The 13,876-nt window shown below is 41.3% G+C and overlaps 1 protein-coding gene and 1 long non-coding RNA gene across 2 annotated transcripts; both read left to right on the top strand.

Moving 5' to 3' along the window:
- Positions 1–337: 337 nt before the first annotated feature.
- LOC131230351 (uncharacterized) lies at positions 338–8,243 on the top strand. Its single transcript, XR_009163989.1, has 2 exons — positions 338–865; positions 6,598–8,243. It is a non-coding gene; the product is annotated as an uncharacterized LOC131230351 (long non-coding RNA).
- Positions 8,244–9,757: 1,514 nt separating this feature from the next.
- LOC131230350 (FT-interacting protein 3) lies at positions 9,758–13,075 on the top strand. The gene has a single exon (XM_058226231.1). The coding sequence runs from the start codon at positions 9,817–9,819 to the stop codon at positions 12,865–12,867; it is 3,051 nt and encodes a 1,016-aa protein (XP_058082214.1). The 5' UTR covers positions 9,758–9,816; the 3' UTR covers positions 12,868–13,075.
- The last annotated feature ends 801 nt before the right edge of the window (positions 13,076–13,876 follow it).

The following is a 13,876-nucleotide window of genomic DNA, read 5'->3' as shown; positions in this document are numbered from 1 at the left end:
TAATATAAAAAACAAGGGGATCTAAATCTCAATAGACCACATCAGAGGAAAACATTAGTGATTGAATGCCCACCGTTAAAAACCTCCTGAGGCCCACTGTAATGTTTATTTGACATCCAAACTGTTGATTAAAGTCATACAGAAATGGATGAAGGTAACAAACAAATATGAGCTTGGTCTAAAACTTTTGTAGCTCCCAGAGAGTTGTTGATGGTGGTCCACTTGATATTTGGATCTACCCCTTTTTTGGGATCATATCGTAAATGATAAAAAAAAAAAAAAAGGACGGCGTGGATGAAGCACATAAATCATGGTAGGCCCACAGAGCACCGATCATTCGCCGTTGGCTAGTGTTAGGGTCACTACCCAACCCGCGTCCGGGCAAGCGTCATTGGACCATGGGAGCGAGACTCGCTGGCGTTTCACACAATGTGATGAATGGTAACGCCTTTCCTCCAATCAACGCATTCGGTAGGCCCTACCAGCTGGGTCGGTGGCAGGCTCGTAGGTGATGGGCTTGTCAGCGATGAATGATAAATAGAAAACAGCTTCATCGCGACTGACGGAAGCTGCGAAGGTTCTCCTTTATTTCGGCTTTTAGTTTCAAGTATTTAAAAAACTACGAAGACCTCGTTCTCTACGGAACAACGTTATAATCTCTCTCTCTCTCTCTCTCTCTCTCTCTCAGAAGCATTTCTAGGGTTTCTCTTTCTTTCCTTCTCTCTTTCTCTCCATAAATCTGCAAGCTCTCTACTTCCAATGAAATATTTCAGCTGAGGAAGATGAAAGATCGGTAGGAAGAGGAGCTTATCTAGCTCCGGATCAGAAGAAACGGTTCTATCTTAGAAAAATCAGCTCAAAATAGGTGAAGATTTTTGTATTTTCTTAAAAATATCTTTTTAGCGATTTCTCGTACTCTCCTTCTCTAGCTTTATGATCTTTGTAGGAATTCAAAAAATCAGCTATAAATGCTCTTTTTTCTTTTTGATTTTGCCGATTTTTGGTTTTTCGTTGGTTCGGTTGAGGATTTTGTTGTTGAGATAGCGTTGAAGTGCGAGAAGTTCTATAAATTCGATTTTCTTGTTGAAAGAGGGAAAAATCGCTGCGTGGGACTTTTTTAATAAGGTTGTCAGCTGAAGGAAAGAGAGAAAAATCAGAGGAGCTGAGAAAGGTGAGGTGAAGTGAAAACCATTTTCTCTGGTTTTGATTTTTGATTTTAGTTTTTAAAGAAATTATGTGAAAAAGAGGCGATTTTTATTTTTATTTATTTAGTACTTTTGCTAATAGCATTTTTTTAATGTTATTTTGGACGTACTTTTTTAATAGCACCCTCCGATTTATTTATTTATTTTGTGGTTGCGATCGGAAGGAAAGGGAGAAAATTCAGAAAAAAGAGGTGAAAATCGCGAAATGAAGTTTTCGTGGTTTCTAGAAATTAGCTGAAAAGATGTTATTTTTATATTATTTATTTTTGCCTTTATTTGTTTCTAGGGTTTACAGTTTTGAGCTTGGAATCTGGGGAAAATTAGAAGACTATTGAGGGACTAGATTAAAAAAGTAAAAGGTGAAATGAAGTAAATCATTTCTCTGGTTTTGATTTTTCTTGATGTTATTTTTATATTATTTAATTTTGCCTTTATTTGTTTATAGGGTTTACAGTTTTGAGCTTGGAATCTGGGAAAATTAGAAGAATATTGAGGGACTAGATTTAAAAAAGTAAAAGGTGAAATGAAGTAAATCATTTCTCTGGTTTTGATTTTTCTTTTGCGTTTTGATTTATTTTGGAAAAGCTGAAAGGATTATTTTTTTAAAACCTCCATCAAAATTAGATTTTTAATTTCTTCTCTTGGTTTTTATTTTTTAGTTTTATTTATTTTATTATTACTATTATATTCCTTTATTTCATCTATTGAATTACATGAAAATTTGTGAACTCTCAACTGTTGATCTCGTTTTTTTATTTTTTTCAATTGGGGCTTGAACAAGATCTTTTATTTCTTTGTTCAGCTTCAGTTTTTTTTTTTTTTTTTTTCCTTTTAATTTTTAATGTTGTTTGTTGAAAATGTTGAAGTCGGTGCCTTTGATTTTGTATCTTATGTTAAGGAATTAGCACAAATATCTCACTGGCTGATCAGATTTCGTCTTGCCATAATATTATAGACTTCGATGATGCAGTAGTGGAATTAGAGCGTGCTGCTATACAGGGTTTTCTGCATTTGAGCTTGAATGTCAGCTAATTTCAATTGAGGAACATACAGTGCTCAGCATGAAAAATTACAGGTGCGGCCCACTTCTCAGCGATCCAGACCAATCATCCGGTGGGCACTATGCTGATGGCCATTCTGTAAAGTTCTCCCCTGCTGGATGATCCTGAATATATCAATTTAGTTTGGACTGGTGGCGGTAATTTTTGACCTACGGATGATTAGGATTTGATGGGAGATTTTGCTGCATGAACCCAGCCATGATGGGGACCACCAGTACATGAATGATCTGGATCACTAAATATGGGCCACTGTTCCTAGGATACCTATTCTCTTTATTCTTTCCCCACCCTTTGGAGCTTTAGTGGACCCTTTAAAAAATGGAGACTTGTGTGCTTTGCTCATTCTGCAGATGGATTAATAGTGACCTTTAAGCTCTTATATCTTCCACTTTTGCAGTGAATATGAGACAACAACCTTCTAATATAAAACATATTTAGCAGAAAGTAATATCTGAATTTCAACTTTGTTACACTGTTCTTGTTTGTGCTCTGAAAAGGGAGGAGCTTTAATAAAAAAGGCTGCATTTCCTCTTTCTTAAGTCCCATCCCTTTCCCTTCTAGGTTTCAAGGATATTCCTGAGGATTCTGAGTGAAAATTGTCAAAAAACGGCTTTCCGGAGATGGGTTATATCATATATGTAACTGTTAGGCTTTCTTGAATTGTAGTTTTCTTCTCTTTAAATTACTTTTTTCGAATCTCTCAACATAAAAATTTTAATAATATATGTTTTTAATCTGCAATACATCATTAGCTTTCTTTTTTTAAACCCCTCTTCTTTTAAGGCCCTCCCTTGTGCCTTTCATGTTTCAATTATTTTCTTTCAGTGCACTTTATGCTTTTTTGTTGGCTTTCCTTCATTCACCGTTAGGAAACTGATTTTGATTTTATGAAAAAACGGCTTGAGAGCAGCTTCAAGTTTTCCTATGATAGGATTTATTGGAACTGAATTGAATGTGAAGTGTGATGTGTTTAAATGCCGGTTCTGCAGATTGGTTATCCTTCAAAAAATGTTCCTTAGATTGGTGTGTACTCTGCATTCATCTGCTATGTGAATCTATAGGCTTCACTCCCATTTCATAGTATCATTAGCTATTGATGTAGACGGTGTTTGAAATATCGGTATCACCCAATGTATCGCAACCTTGGGATACAGATATGTATCGGTTATCGCACGGGATATATCCTTTCTATCGCATAATTTATCACACTTTTTGGGAAACATGGGGAAACATTGGCAAAATGGTTGAATTTTTTTTATGAAACTTCAGGGATTATTTAAAAAGACTTTAATACACACTTTTAAATCATAAAATATCAAAAAAGAAGTGCACATAATAAATTTCCTTTGTATAAGGTCCTAAGTTATGCTTTATCTGATTGAACTACGGTAAATATATTCAAATATGATGCATAACATTTATAAATGTATAAAGATGTGTATGAAAACATAACCAATGCATTCAAAAGCAAAAGATATATTAGAAATTAGAAAACATACCTATCAATGATGTGTGTATTCAATATCCACCCCGTCCATCCGTTTTTCCATGTCAATTTAGGACATTATCCAAAAAATGAAGCATATCCAATAATCAGGGGGACCATACCATAAGAAACAATGGTGATTGACCATTAGTGGGCCACAAAAGTTTTGGATCAGGCTGATAATTGTTTTTTTCCCTTCATTCAAACTTACGTGGACCACGCAAGTGAAAACAGTTGGAATCGATGCTATCGTTGAAAACTTCTTAGAGCCGTAAAAGGCCTTAATGAATTAATGCTACCGTGGAAAACAATAGGGCCCACCTCGATGCATGCACGTCATATCTGCATCATCCATTTGTTTTGCAACCTGATTTTAGGGGTTGGCCTAAAAAATGAGGTAGTTACAAATTTCAGGTAGATGTGGACCACTCCACACGAAATAGTGGCTATTGACCATTAAAAATTGTGGGCCACAATTTTTTGGATCAAGCTGAGATTTGTGTTTTCCTTTCATCCAAGTCTGTGTGAACTTATCAACGGGGTTAGATGGTCACAGTGGACCCTAGAAAGTTTTCAATGGTGGGGGATCCCTGACCATAGGGCTACCTTGATATAAGATGGTGTATCCATACTGTGAATTCATTTTAACTTATCATTTTAGGGCATGAGCCGAAAAATAAGGCAGATCCAAATCTGAGGTGGACCACACCACACAAAATAGTGGTCATTGAATGATCACCATTAAACTTTTTTGGGGCTATAAATTTTTTGGATCACGCTAATATTTATGTTTTCCCATCCACGTTTGTCAAACCTTATGAATAGATTGGATGACAAATAAACATTACGGTGGGCCCTAAAAAGCTTCAATGGTGGACATCATTGCCACCACATTTTCTTGTGGTGTGGTACACTTGAACTTACATCTGTCTCCTTTTTGGGTTCATGCCTTAAAATGACTTATGAAAATGGATGGAGGGTGTGGATTGGCTGGTGTACTACACACCAGCGAGGTGTGGGTATGTGTCGTGCGAAGATGGGACGTGGATTTCCTGCTAAATCCTTTCGCAGGAGTGGGGCACCGTGATGTTTGTGAGAAATCTACCCCGTCCATCTGTTTTGTGAGCTTATTTTAAGACTCGAGGCAAAAATTGAGCAGGATCCAAGACTCAAGTGGGCCGCACTAAAGCAAAAGGTGGGTAGGGAAATTCCTACCGTTGAAACCTCCCTGGGTGGACAGTGATGTTTACATTCCATCCATACCGTTCATAATGTCATTACTACTGGGATGAATTGAAAACACAAATATTAGACTGATTCAAAAATTCTGTGGCCTCACGAATATTTCAACTGTGGACCTTCAATCCTCACGTTTTTGGCCCACTTGAGTCTTGGATCCGGCTCATTTTTGGCCCCATGTCTTAAAATGTGCTCAAAAAATGGATGGACGGGGTGGATTTCTCACTCGAGTACTGAAATCTATCGTTGGAAGTTTTTCTTTTTTCTTTTTTTCTTATTTTATTTTATTTTATTTTCGGATAATGATGCTCTCCCAACATCCCAGAGTTGGCTACAGTAGCCCCGGTGGGTATTGTATAGCAAATTTCTTGAAAAAAGTAATAAAATCCCGATAAAAGTGATAGTATTGTTGATATTGCATGATATTTAGAACGATATTTAGTGATATCGAACGATATTTGATGATATTTCGATCCATACAGAGTATTCTGTAAAAAATTTCAATTATTTAGTATCTTCCGAAGGGTTTCGTATCGCTGGACCGCAATACCGATAATATCGGCCAATAGTATCGATATTGCGAACACTGGATGTAGGTTTCCTTTAGTGGACACCAGTAAAATATTTAAAGATTCAGTGACAAGAATGTATTCCTTGAATCATGATTTTCTGAATTTTGAACTTGTCTTTTTTTTTTTTTTTAATTATTATTTATCCTAGGGTTTGAGCACAATTCAATCAATTACACCTTTCCATAGATACATAATGTTTATTTTTTCAGCAAGTGGTCTTCTTTCTTTTTTAACGATCATATGCTCTAGCAATGAGTTTTTTTTTTTTTTCTTCTTCTTGAAGTCTGCAAGAGTATTTGATCATTCTACAAAAGCAGTGTCACAATCTTTACTATCTTTAAATCAGTAAACATCATATTTGGAAGTTCAGGCACTCAAAAAATTCATTGCTGTGGTGGAAACTTGTCCCTGGACTTATTTCTTGACAGCATGGTTAAAAGGCTTGGTGGCGACTCAGACTGACTTGTTCTGTCCTGAGTTGAGTTGGGGCTGAATCGGCCGGACTCGGCCAATTTGGGGGTGAATTGTGATATCAAACCGGATTGGGTCTGGCCTTGTCCGAGTCTTAAAACTGTCTTGACGGGGTACCTGAAATTTCATTTATCTGGTAACATATCAGCTCTGCAACCAGGGCAATCAGTTTTATGTGCGATAGACACATGTCAGTGCTGAAGGAAATAAACATTATGCATCAATTGTCTTCTTTTCAGGGGTCTGATATATTTGGATTTATAGATTTTATGGAACTTAATTTTTTTTTTTCTACAAATTCAGATAATACCTTATATGAAATGATAATTTATACGATAACCCATCTTTGTGTTTACCAAATACTCTGTGGAAGTGTTGGTGTGTTGGGTGCTACTTGGCTCCTTGTTTTCTTGTTTTCTTGTCTGATATCGTTATCTGTTCCAAAAAAAAGGAAGAAAAGAAAATTGATGTCAGGAATGACTTCAATTAGCTGTTTGTATTTACTAAACAAACACTTTACAAAGTTTTTAAAGACTTGGTCCATTTTTTGGGCTGTCTTTCAGGTTTTCCATCCTTGAAGTTGTTTGGATGCAAAGGGATTTTATATTTCCAAGTGGGAGCAGATTATCGATAGTCTCCTTGTAGCTGTTCCTCAGAAACCCAGTAAATTCAGCTTCCTTTCCTTTGTTTAGGTTTTGGTGGAATTTTGGAGAACTTTGTTTTTATCTAATTCTTTGTTTCCAAGTTGTCTGGCTTGAATAGATACGAGGATTTGTCCCTGACACCATGTAAAATGTATAGACCATCATCCTCTTTCTCAAAGTAGTATCTTTTGAAAATTTGAATTCTCTGACACTGACCGAGCTGCAGTAGGCGGTTGTGGAACATGAGTTCTAGGAAATGGTGGAATTACCTTCATTTTCAGATAACTGTGAACTACTTGCTAAATTACTATTTTACCAAATGTTGAGAAACTACAGTATTATTTATGCTTTTAGGTCTCTTCAAAACAATGTTGTTTTCTGTTTTATAATCTAATTTTTTATTTTTATTTTTTTTGAAAGACTAGATTGCATTAAGGGAAAAGAGGAGAGCAAAAGAGAGGAGACTGGGCGGCTGAGATGGCCCAGCCAGTTAGGCTCTCCAATTGTGATATTTCCTGTGCAAATATCTCTCTCTCTCTCTCTCTCTCACACACACACACACACACACAATTTTTATGATATTGGCTATTTCTAAAGGGCACGCTCCAACGGTACCAGTACCACCATAAGCTTTCCGTGGTACCAGGCTGATGTGGGGCCCATGTGATGTAATCATCCAACCCATTTATCAGATGCTCCGATTGAGAAGCTTGAGCTTCTGCAAACTAAGTTCTCCCTTTTCTAATTGGCAATATCATTCCATTAAAGAAGAAGCCTATGGGTGTGTTTGGTTGTAGCAAATATCACTAAATTTCATGATTGATCGGTCAAAATTTCATGATATTTGGTGCAACCGGACCCTTCCTACAAGAAATTATGAGCTAATACTCACAGCATTGGCTCCCATAAAAAAAGTGGATGACATTACTGTTTAAGCTTTAATCTTTTTGTCATACGCATAATAGTTTCTGAATGTAAATACTGAAATCTATTCTCCTTAGTTCTTTTTTTATTTTGAGAACTCCATACCTCATTTGGATGTGTGGAAAGCTACACTTGAAACATGGATGTTCATGTTCAAGGCAGCTTTCCAGCATTTGGATGAAGCATTCACTTAAGATAGGTGCCCATTGGGCAGGGATGTCTGCACAATTGAATGTGGAAGGCCAGAAGCTTTCCATGGACAAGGGCTTCCTCTTACTCCTCTTCCCTGCTGCAACTGTACTCTTGCAGATGCAACCCAGCATTATTTGACATGGGAGGAAGCATGTTAACATTTCAGGATCTAGCACTTGAGTGCCATGTTGGTGCATACCATGGCTCAATATACGCTCATGGAGTCATGGTACACTTTTCCATGAGGCATTATACGAACACAAAATCTCAACATCCATGGAACACAGTCACTGCATCCAAACACAAAATCTCAACATCCACTGAATTCCATTTCCAAGACACCTTTGTCCATGGATATCAACTTCCCCTTGCAAAATTTGATCCACTTATCCGAAGGACCCCAGAGTTTATGACTGACTCATCCTGGGAATCTTAAAGATACTTTTTTTTTTTTTTTTTAAATTTTTTAAAATTTTAAATTTCCTTTTTTCATGGAACATAGAAAAGTTTTATTAAGGAAAGAGCTCCGCAAAAGGGTAAGGTAATTCCCAGTACAGAAAGCCTGGCAGCTAGTTCCTTTCTTAGCCAACACTGCATCTAGACTATTGGTCTACCTACCTGAGTTGATTAAAGAAATGCTTAACAAAACTATCCATAACTTTTGACCATTTGGCAGATGTTTAATAGGTCATAAATATAGTGTTAGGGTATACAATCTTTGATGTATCATGTATGCATGTACATTGTGGTAATATTTGAGCATGCGAGAGAATATAATCCATGGTCACGTGGTGCACTGCAGTATGACTGTATGTATTTGCACTCTCGCATATGGCAACATACTTTCATTGAGATTATATACTCTTAGCATATAGGAAATATATGGAAAATCAAGACATTCAGAAGGTCCCATGACATCATTTACACTCTGGTGTATCTTAGGTGCCCAAGCATATGAAACTATCAAGATTCCCACAATACAATGACAGGTGTTAGAATTGGACGAGAACTCGGTTGTTTCATATGAACAAGTTTAAAAGTGAATTTGTAGGTGCATGATGTACCAAAGTCCATTTTAATGAGAATGACTTGCTCCAATACTATTATGCAGCTGAGTATTTTACAATGATGACGCTTCACATATAGTCTTTCCATGCCGAGCATTTGGTCCCTTCAGGTTTGGAGGGGTCAATGGTTGATGACTTGGTAAGCAAACAATACTATCAAAAGATCGTCATTGTCATTGTCGTTGTCATCATAGCCTTATCCTGTTTTGCCAACCACTCTAATAGCAATGTTGCCTGTATTTTGTTGTCCTGCGAACTCTTTCAACGGTCTAAGGCTCGGTGTATCATTGTGTGGTGGCTTGTGTTTCTTGTTGCTTTTAGTGTGATATTTGTGGAGGCGTTCTTTAGTTTCTAATCACAATTTTATGATTTGTATCCATATCTCACTATTAAAAATTGTTCAAGGACCATAATGCAAAGAGGAAAAATACGATTTTGGGCTGAGGATATTTGCATCATCAGGTCCTTGGTTTGTACCAGTGAGGGTGAGGTTTGAAGACGTGGACCATTGATCTGATGGGCAATGGTGGATAGATCATGGCCCTTCGGTTGGTGGCCAGCAAATAGATGGTTAAGAAAAGAACCACAGCAATGTCCACATCCCACTAAAAGTGGGAGAGTATTGATGGTGAGGATCCTCCAGTCTGGGATGTTTTTGGGCATGGTCCATCCACGGTGGGGCCTACACCGACCTGAGGTTCTTGAAAATCCAACCCAACCCAACCTGAACCCAAGTTGCAGCCCGACACTGGGGCAAACCGATCTATGGCTTGGCTGTCTGGCTTAGGAAAACCCTTCCATTCTGTCATTAATTATGCAATGCTCTGTTAAGTCCGTTACTTTCCATATTAATTTCCTGTTTCCTTAATTTCTATCACCGTTTTTCTTTCATGTAGTTAAAATCTCCCTTCAGAAACCAGCAGAAGGAAAGAAAGAACAAGAAAAACCATCAGCCATGAGCAATCTCAAGCTAGGAGTAGAGGTGGTTAGTGCTCACAATGTCATGCCGAAGGACGGCCAAGGCTCGTCCAACTCCTTTGTTGAGCTCCATTTCGACCACCAGCGGTTCCGCACGACCGTCAAGGAGAAAGACCTCAACCCTGTCTGGAACGAGCACTTCTACTTCAACATCTCTGATCCACAGTCCCTCCCAAATCTCACCCTCGAGGCCTATGTCTACTGCGATAACAAGGCCACCAATACGAAATCCTTCCTTGGGAGGGTCTGCCTCACCGGCACTTCGTTCGTGCCGTATGCTGACGCTGTCATCCTGCACTACCCTTTGGAGAAACGGAGCATCTTCTCACGTGTGAAAGGAGAGCTTGGCCTCAAAGTCTATCTCACCGACGACCCCATGTTGAGATCATCCAACAATCCGTTTCCGGCTGTTGATTCCTTCCCGGGGTCTGACCGGCTCCCAAACCAAACTGAATCACAGGCCCATGTTGGGAATCCGACTACGACCTCACATTTGAATGACAAAGCAGAGTCGAGGCACACCTTCTACCACCTCCCCAACCAGCAGCACCAGCAACCGCAACAGCAACAGCAACAGCACCACCCTTCACACCATTCTTCGATGGGGATGTCTCATGAACAAGTTCAGCATTTGGCCAGTGAGATGAAATCTGAGCAGCCGAAGATCGTCCGCATGTACTCAGCCTCGTCCCAGCAGCCTGCTGACTACACAATTAAAGAGACAAGCCCATTCCTTGGTGGGGGCCAGATTGTGGGGGGCCGGGTGATGCGCTCTGATAAGCCCTCCAGCACTTACGATCTTGTCGAGCAGATGCAATACCTTTTCGTTCGGGTTGTCAAGGCACGTGATCTCCCTACGATGGATCTTTCGGGGAGCCTGGATCCATACGTTGAGGTGAGGGTTGGGAACTACAAAGGGATCACAAGGCACTTTGAGAAGAATCAGAATCCTGTCTGGAATGAGGTTTATGCCTTCTCGCGGGACCGTATGCAGGCTTCCATCCTCGAAGTCGTGGTGAAGGATAAGGACCTCATCAAAGATGACTTTGTCGGCATTGTCAGGTTCGACCTCAATGAGATCCCAATGCGGGTCCCACCGGATAGCCCGCTGGCACCACAATGGTATCGGCTTGAAGATAAGAAGGGAGACAAGAATAATGGTGAACTGATGCTTGCCGTTTGGATTGGGACGCAAGCCGATGAGGCGTTCCCAGATGCATGGCATTCCGATGCTGCAGCTACTGCTGATGGGTCCACCAACCTCGGGGCTCACATACGATCAAAGGTCTACCATGCACCACGGCTGTGGTATGTACGCGTCAATGTCATAGAGGCACAGGACCTGATTGTAGGCGAAAAGAACCGTTTCCCGAACGTATATGTGAAGGCACAAATCGGCAACCAGGTGCTGAAAACAAAGACCATTCAGCCCCAGAACTTTAACCCTTTGTGGAACGAAGATTTGTTGTTTGTCGCTGCAGAGCCCTTTGATGATCATCTGATTCTATCGGTGGAAGACCGTCTGGGGACCAAGGATGAGGTGATTGGACGGGTCGCGATACCGTTAAGCTCCATTGACAAACGTGCTGATGACCGGTTGATTCCCACCCGCTGGTTCAACCTGGAGAAGCTGGTGCTCATTGACGTCGACCAGCTAAAGAAAGACAAGTTCTCTAGCAGGCTGCATCTCCGCCTCTGCCTCGACGGTGGCTACCATGTGCTCGACGAGTCCACTCACTACAGCAGCGACCTCCGGCCCACTGCAAAGCAGCTGTGGAAACCGTCGATTGGCATCTTGGAACTCGGCATCCTGAGCGCCGAGGGCCTCCACCCAATGAAAACAAGAGATGAGAAGGGTACATCCGACACCTACTGTGTAGCAAAATACGGGCACAAATGGGTACGTACACGTACGATTGTAAATAGCATGACCCCAAAATTCAATGAGCAGTATACATGGGAAGTCTTTGATCCAGCTACAGTCCTCACAGTTGGAGTATTCGACAACTGCCAGATCGGCGAAAAGGGTCAGAACGGTAGTCACAAGGACCTGAAGATTGGGAAAGTGAGGATACGTTTATCCACGCTCGAGACGGGTCGGGTGTACACCCATTCGTATCCATTGCTAGTCCTGCACCCGTCGGGCGTCAAGAAGATGGGAGAACTGCATCTTGCTATTCGGTTCTCCTGCACTTCGCTCATGAACATGATGTATATCTACTCCCGGCCGCTTCTGCCGAAGATGCACTACATTCGTCCATTGACGGTGGTCCAGCTTGACTCACTGCGGTACCAGGCTGTCAGCATTGTGGCGGCCCGACTGAGCCGATCAGAGCCACCATTGCGGAGGGAGGTGGTCGAGTACATGTCCGATGTCGACTCACACCTGTGGAGCATGCGCAGGAGCAAGGCGAACTTCTTCCGCCTGATGTCAGTGTTCTCAGGTGTATTCTCGGTCGGGAAGTGGTTTGGGGACGTGTGCGCGTGGAAGAACCCCGTCACGACCATCCTCGTGCACGTGCTGTTTGTCATGCTGGTGTGCTTCCCAGAGCTGATACTCCCGACGGTGTTCCTCTACATGTTCCTAATAGGCATATGGAACTACCGGTACCGCCCGCGGTACCCGCCACACATGAACACACGGATCTCCCATGCGGAGGCGGTCCACCCCGATGAGCTAGACGAGGAGTTCGACACATTCCCGACGAGCCGCAACCCGGAGCTTGTCCGCATGAGGTATGATCGGCTGCGGAGTGTGGCGGGGAGGATACAGACTGTGGTGGGCGATGTGGCCTCGCAGGGTGAGCGGATCCAGGCGCTGCTGAGCTGGAGGGATCCGCGGGCCACGGCCATCTTTGTGATATTCTGCCTGATGTCGGCGCTGGTATTGTATGTGACGCCTTTCCAGGTGGTGGCAGTCATTGCAGGGTTCTTCCTGATGAGGCACCCAAGGTTCCGGCATAGGCTTCCGTCAGTGCCAGTGAACTTCTTCCGCCGGCTGCCGGCGAGGACGGACAGCATGCTGTAGATATGGTGTTTGTCAGATTCCGTCGTGCTCCGCCTGGGGTGTCAGATTTCAGGTTAGTGTGGGTAGACTGTAGAGTGCTTGCCTTTGTTTTAAATCCTTTTGCTTCTATTTATGCTTATGTGTCAAGGTAATGAGACTGGAGATAAATGACAACCCAAGTGGAAAATCTGATTTCCAAGGTAATATGATGTTTCTGTTTTTTGATGAATTACAGGATCCAACGACTGTTGTTTTCCAGCTTGAGCAAGTGGTGGGGCCCATGTTTCTATTGTCCCTTGATAGGACAATCCAGGCTCTTTGAAACGGGACCATCTGCCAAAATGGGCCTGAGTCGTATATGGCAAAAAGCTCTAAAGCATGGCTTTCATTTGAAAGAGAGCACTCTTAAATGTTAGGCTAAAATTAGATTAGATGAAACAGATTACTTGGTTTAAATGGGCGAAAGTGGGCTAGAAATGGCAGATTACCAGGCCAAGTACGGTGGGGCCTATCAGACTAATCCAGTCTGTCTGTTGCATCAATTCTCCTCAATTGGACAATCATGACCATTTGATTTCTGGCCTTCTGGTCGATAGCTGATAAAGCTTATATATGTGTTTTCCCTTCGTACGAGTCTACGTGACCTTATGAACAGGATAGATGGCAAATAAACATTACGGTGGTCTTAGGAAGGCTTCAACGTTGAGTGTCATTATCCCTGTTCTTCTTGTGGTGTGGTCGGTCTACCTGAGATTTAAATCATGCTCAAACATCATGAACTAGAAAAATGGATGGACGGTGTGGATTTACCACACATACATCAAGATGGGCCCCATGGTCACGGCCTGACCGAAACAGCTGGACCAGCCTAATGTACCACATGGATCTCTCACATGTGGCGTGTTGAAAGTTTGGATTTGTAAATTTGTAATTATAGAAATTCGGAATTAAAAAATAATTGTAAAAGAAAATTAAAATAAAAAATAGAAATTTGCGTGAGAGGAATTGGAAGTAGGGGTGTACATCGTGT

Source organism: Magnolia sinica, chromosome 17 (genome assembly GCF_029962835.1).
Source record: "Magnolia sinica isolate HGM2019 chromosome 17, MsV1, whole genome shotgun sequence".
NCBI lineage: Eukaryota > Viridiplantae > Streptophyta > Magnoliopsida > Magnoliales > Magnoliaceae > Magnolia > Magnolia sinica.
This window is presented reverse-complemented; position numbering and strand designations above follow the sequence as displayed.

Coding starts and splice junctions, on each gene's coding strand:
- LOC131230350 (XM_058226231.1), top strand. CDS start 9,817: ATGAGCAATCTCAAGCTAGGAGTAGAGGTGGTTAGTGCTCACAATGTC.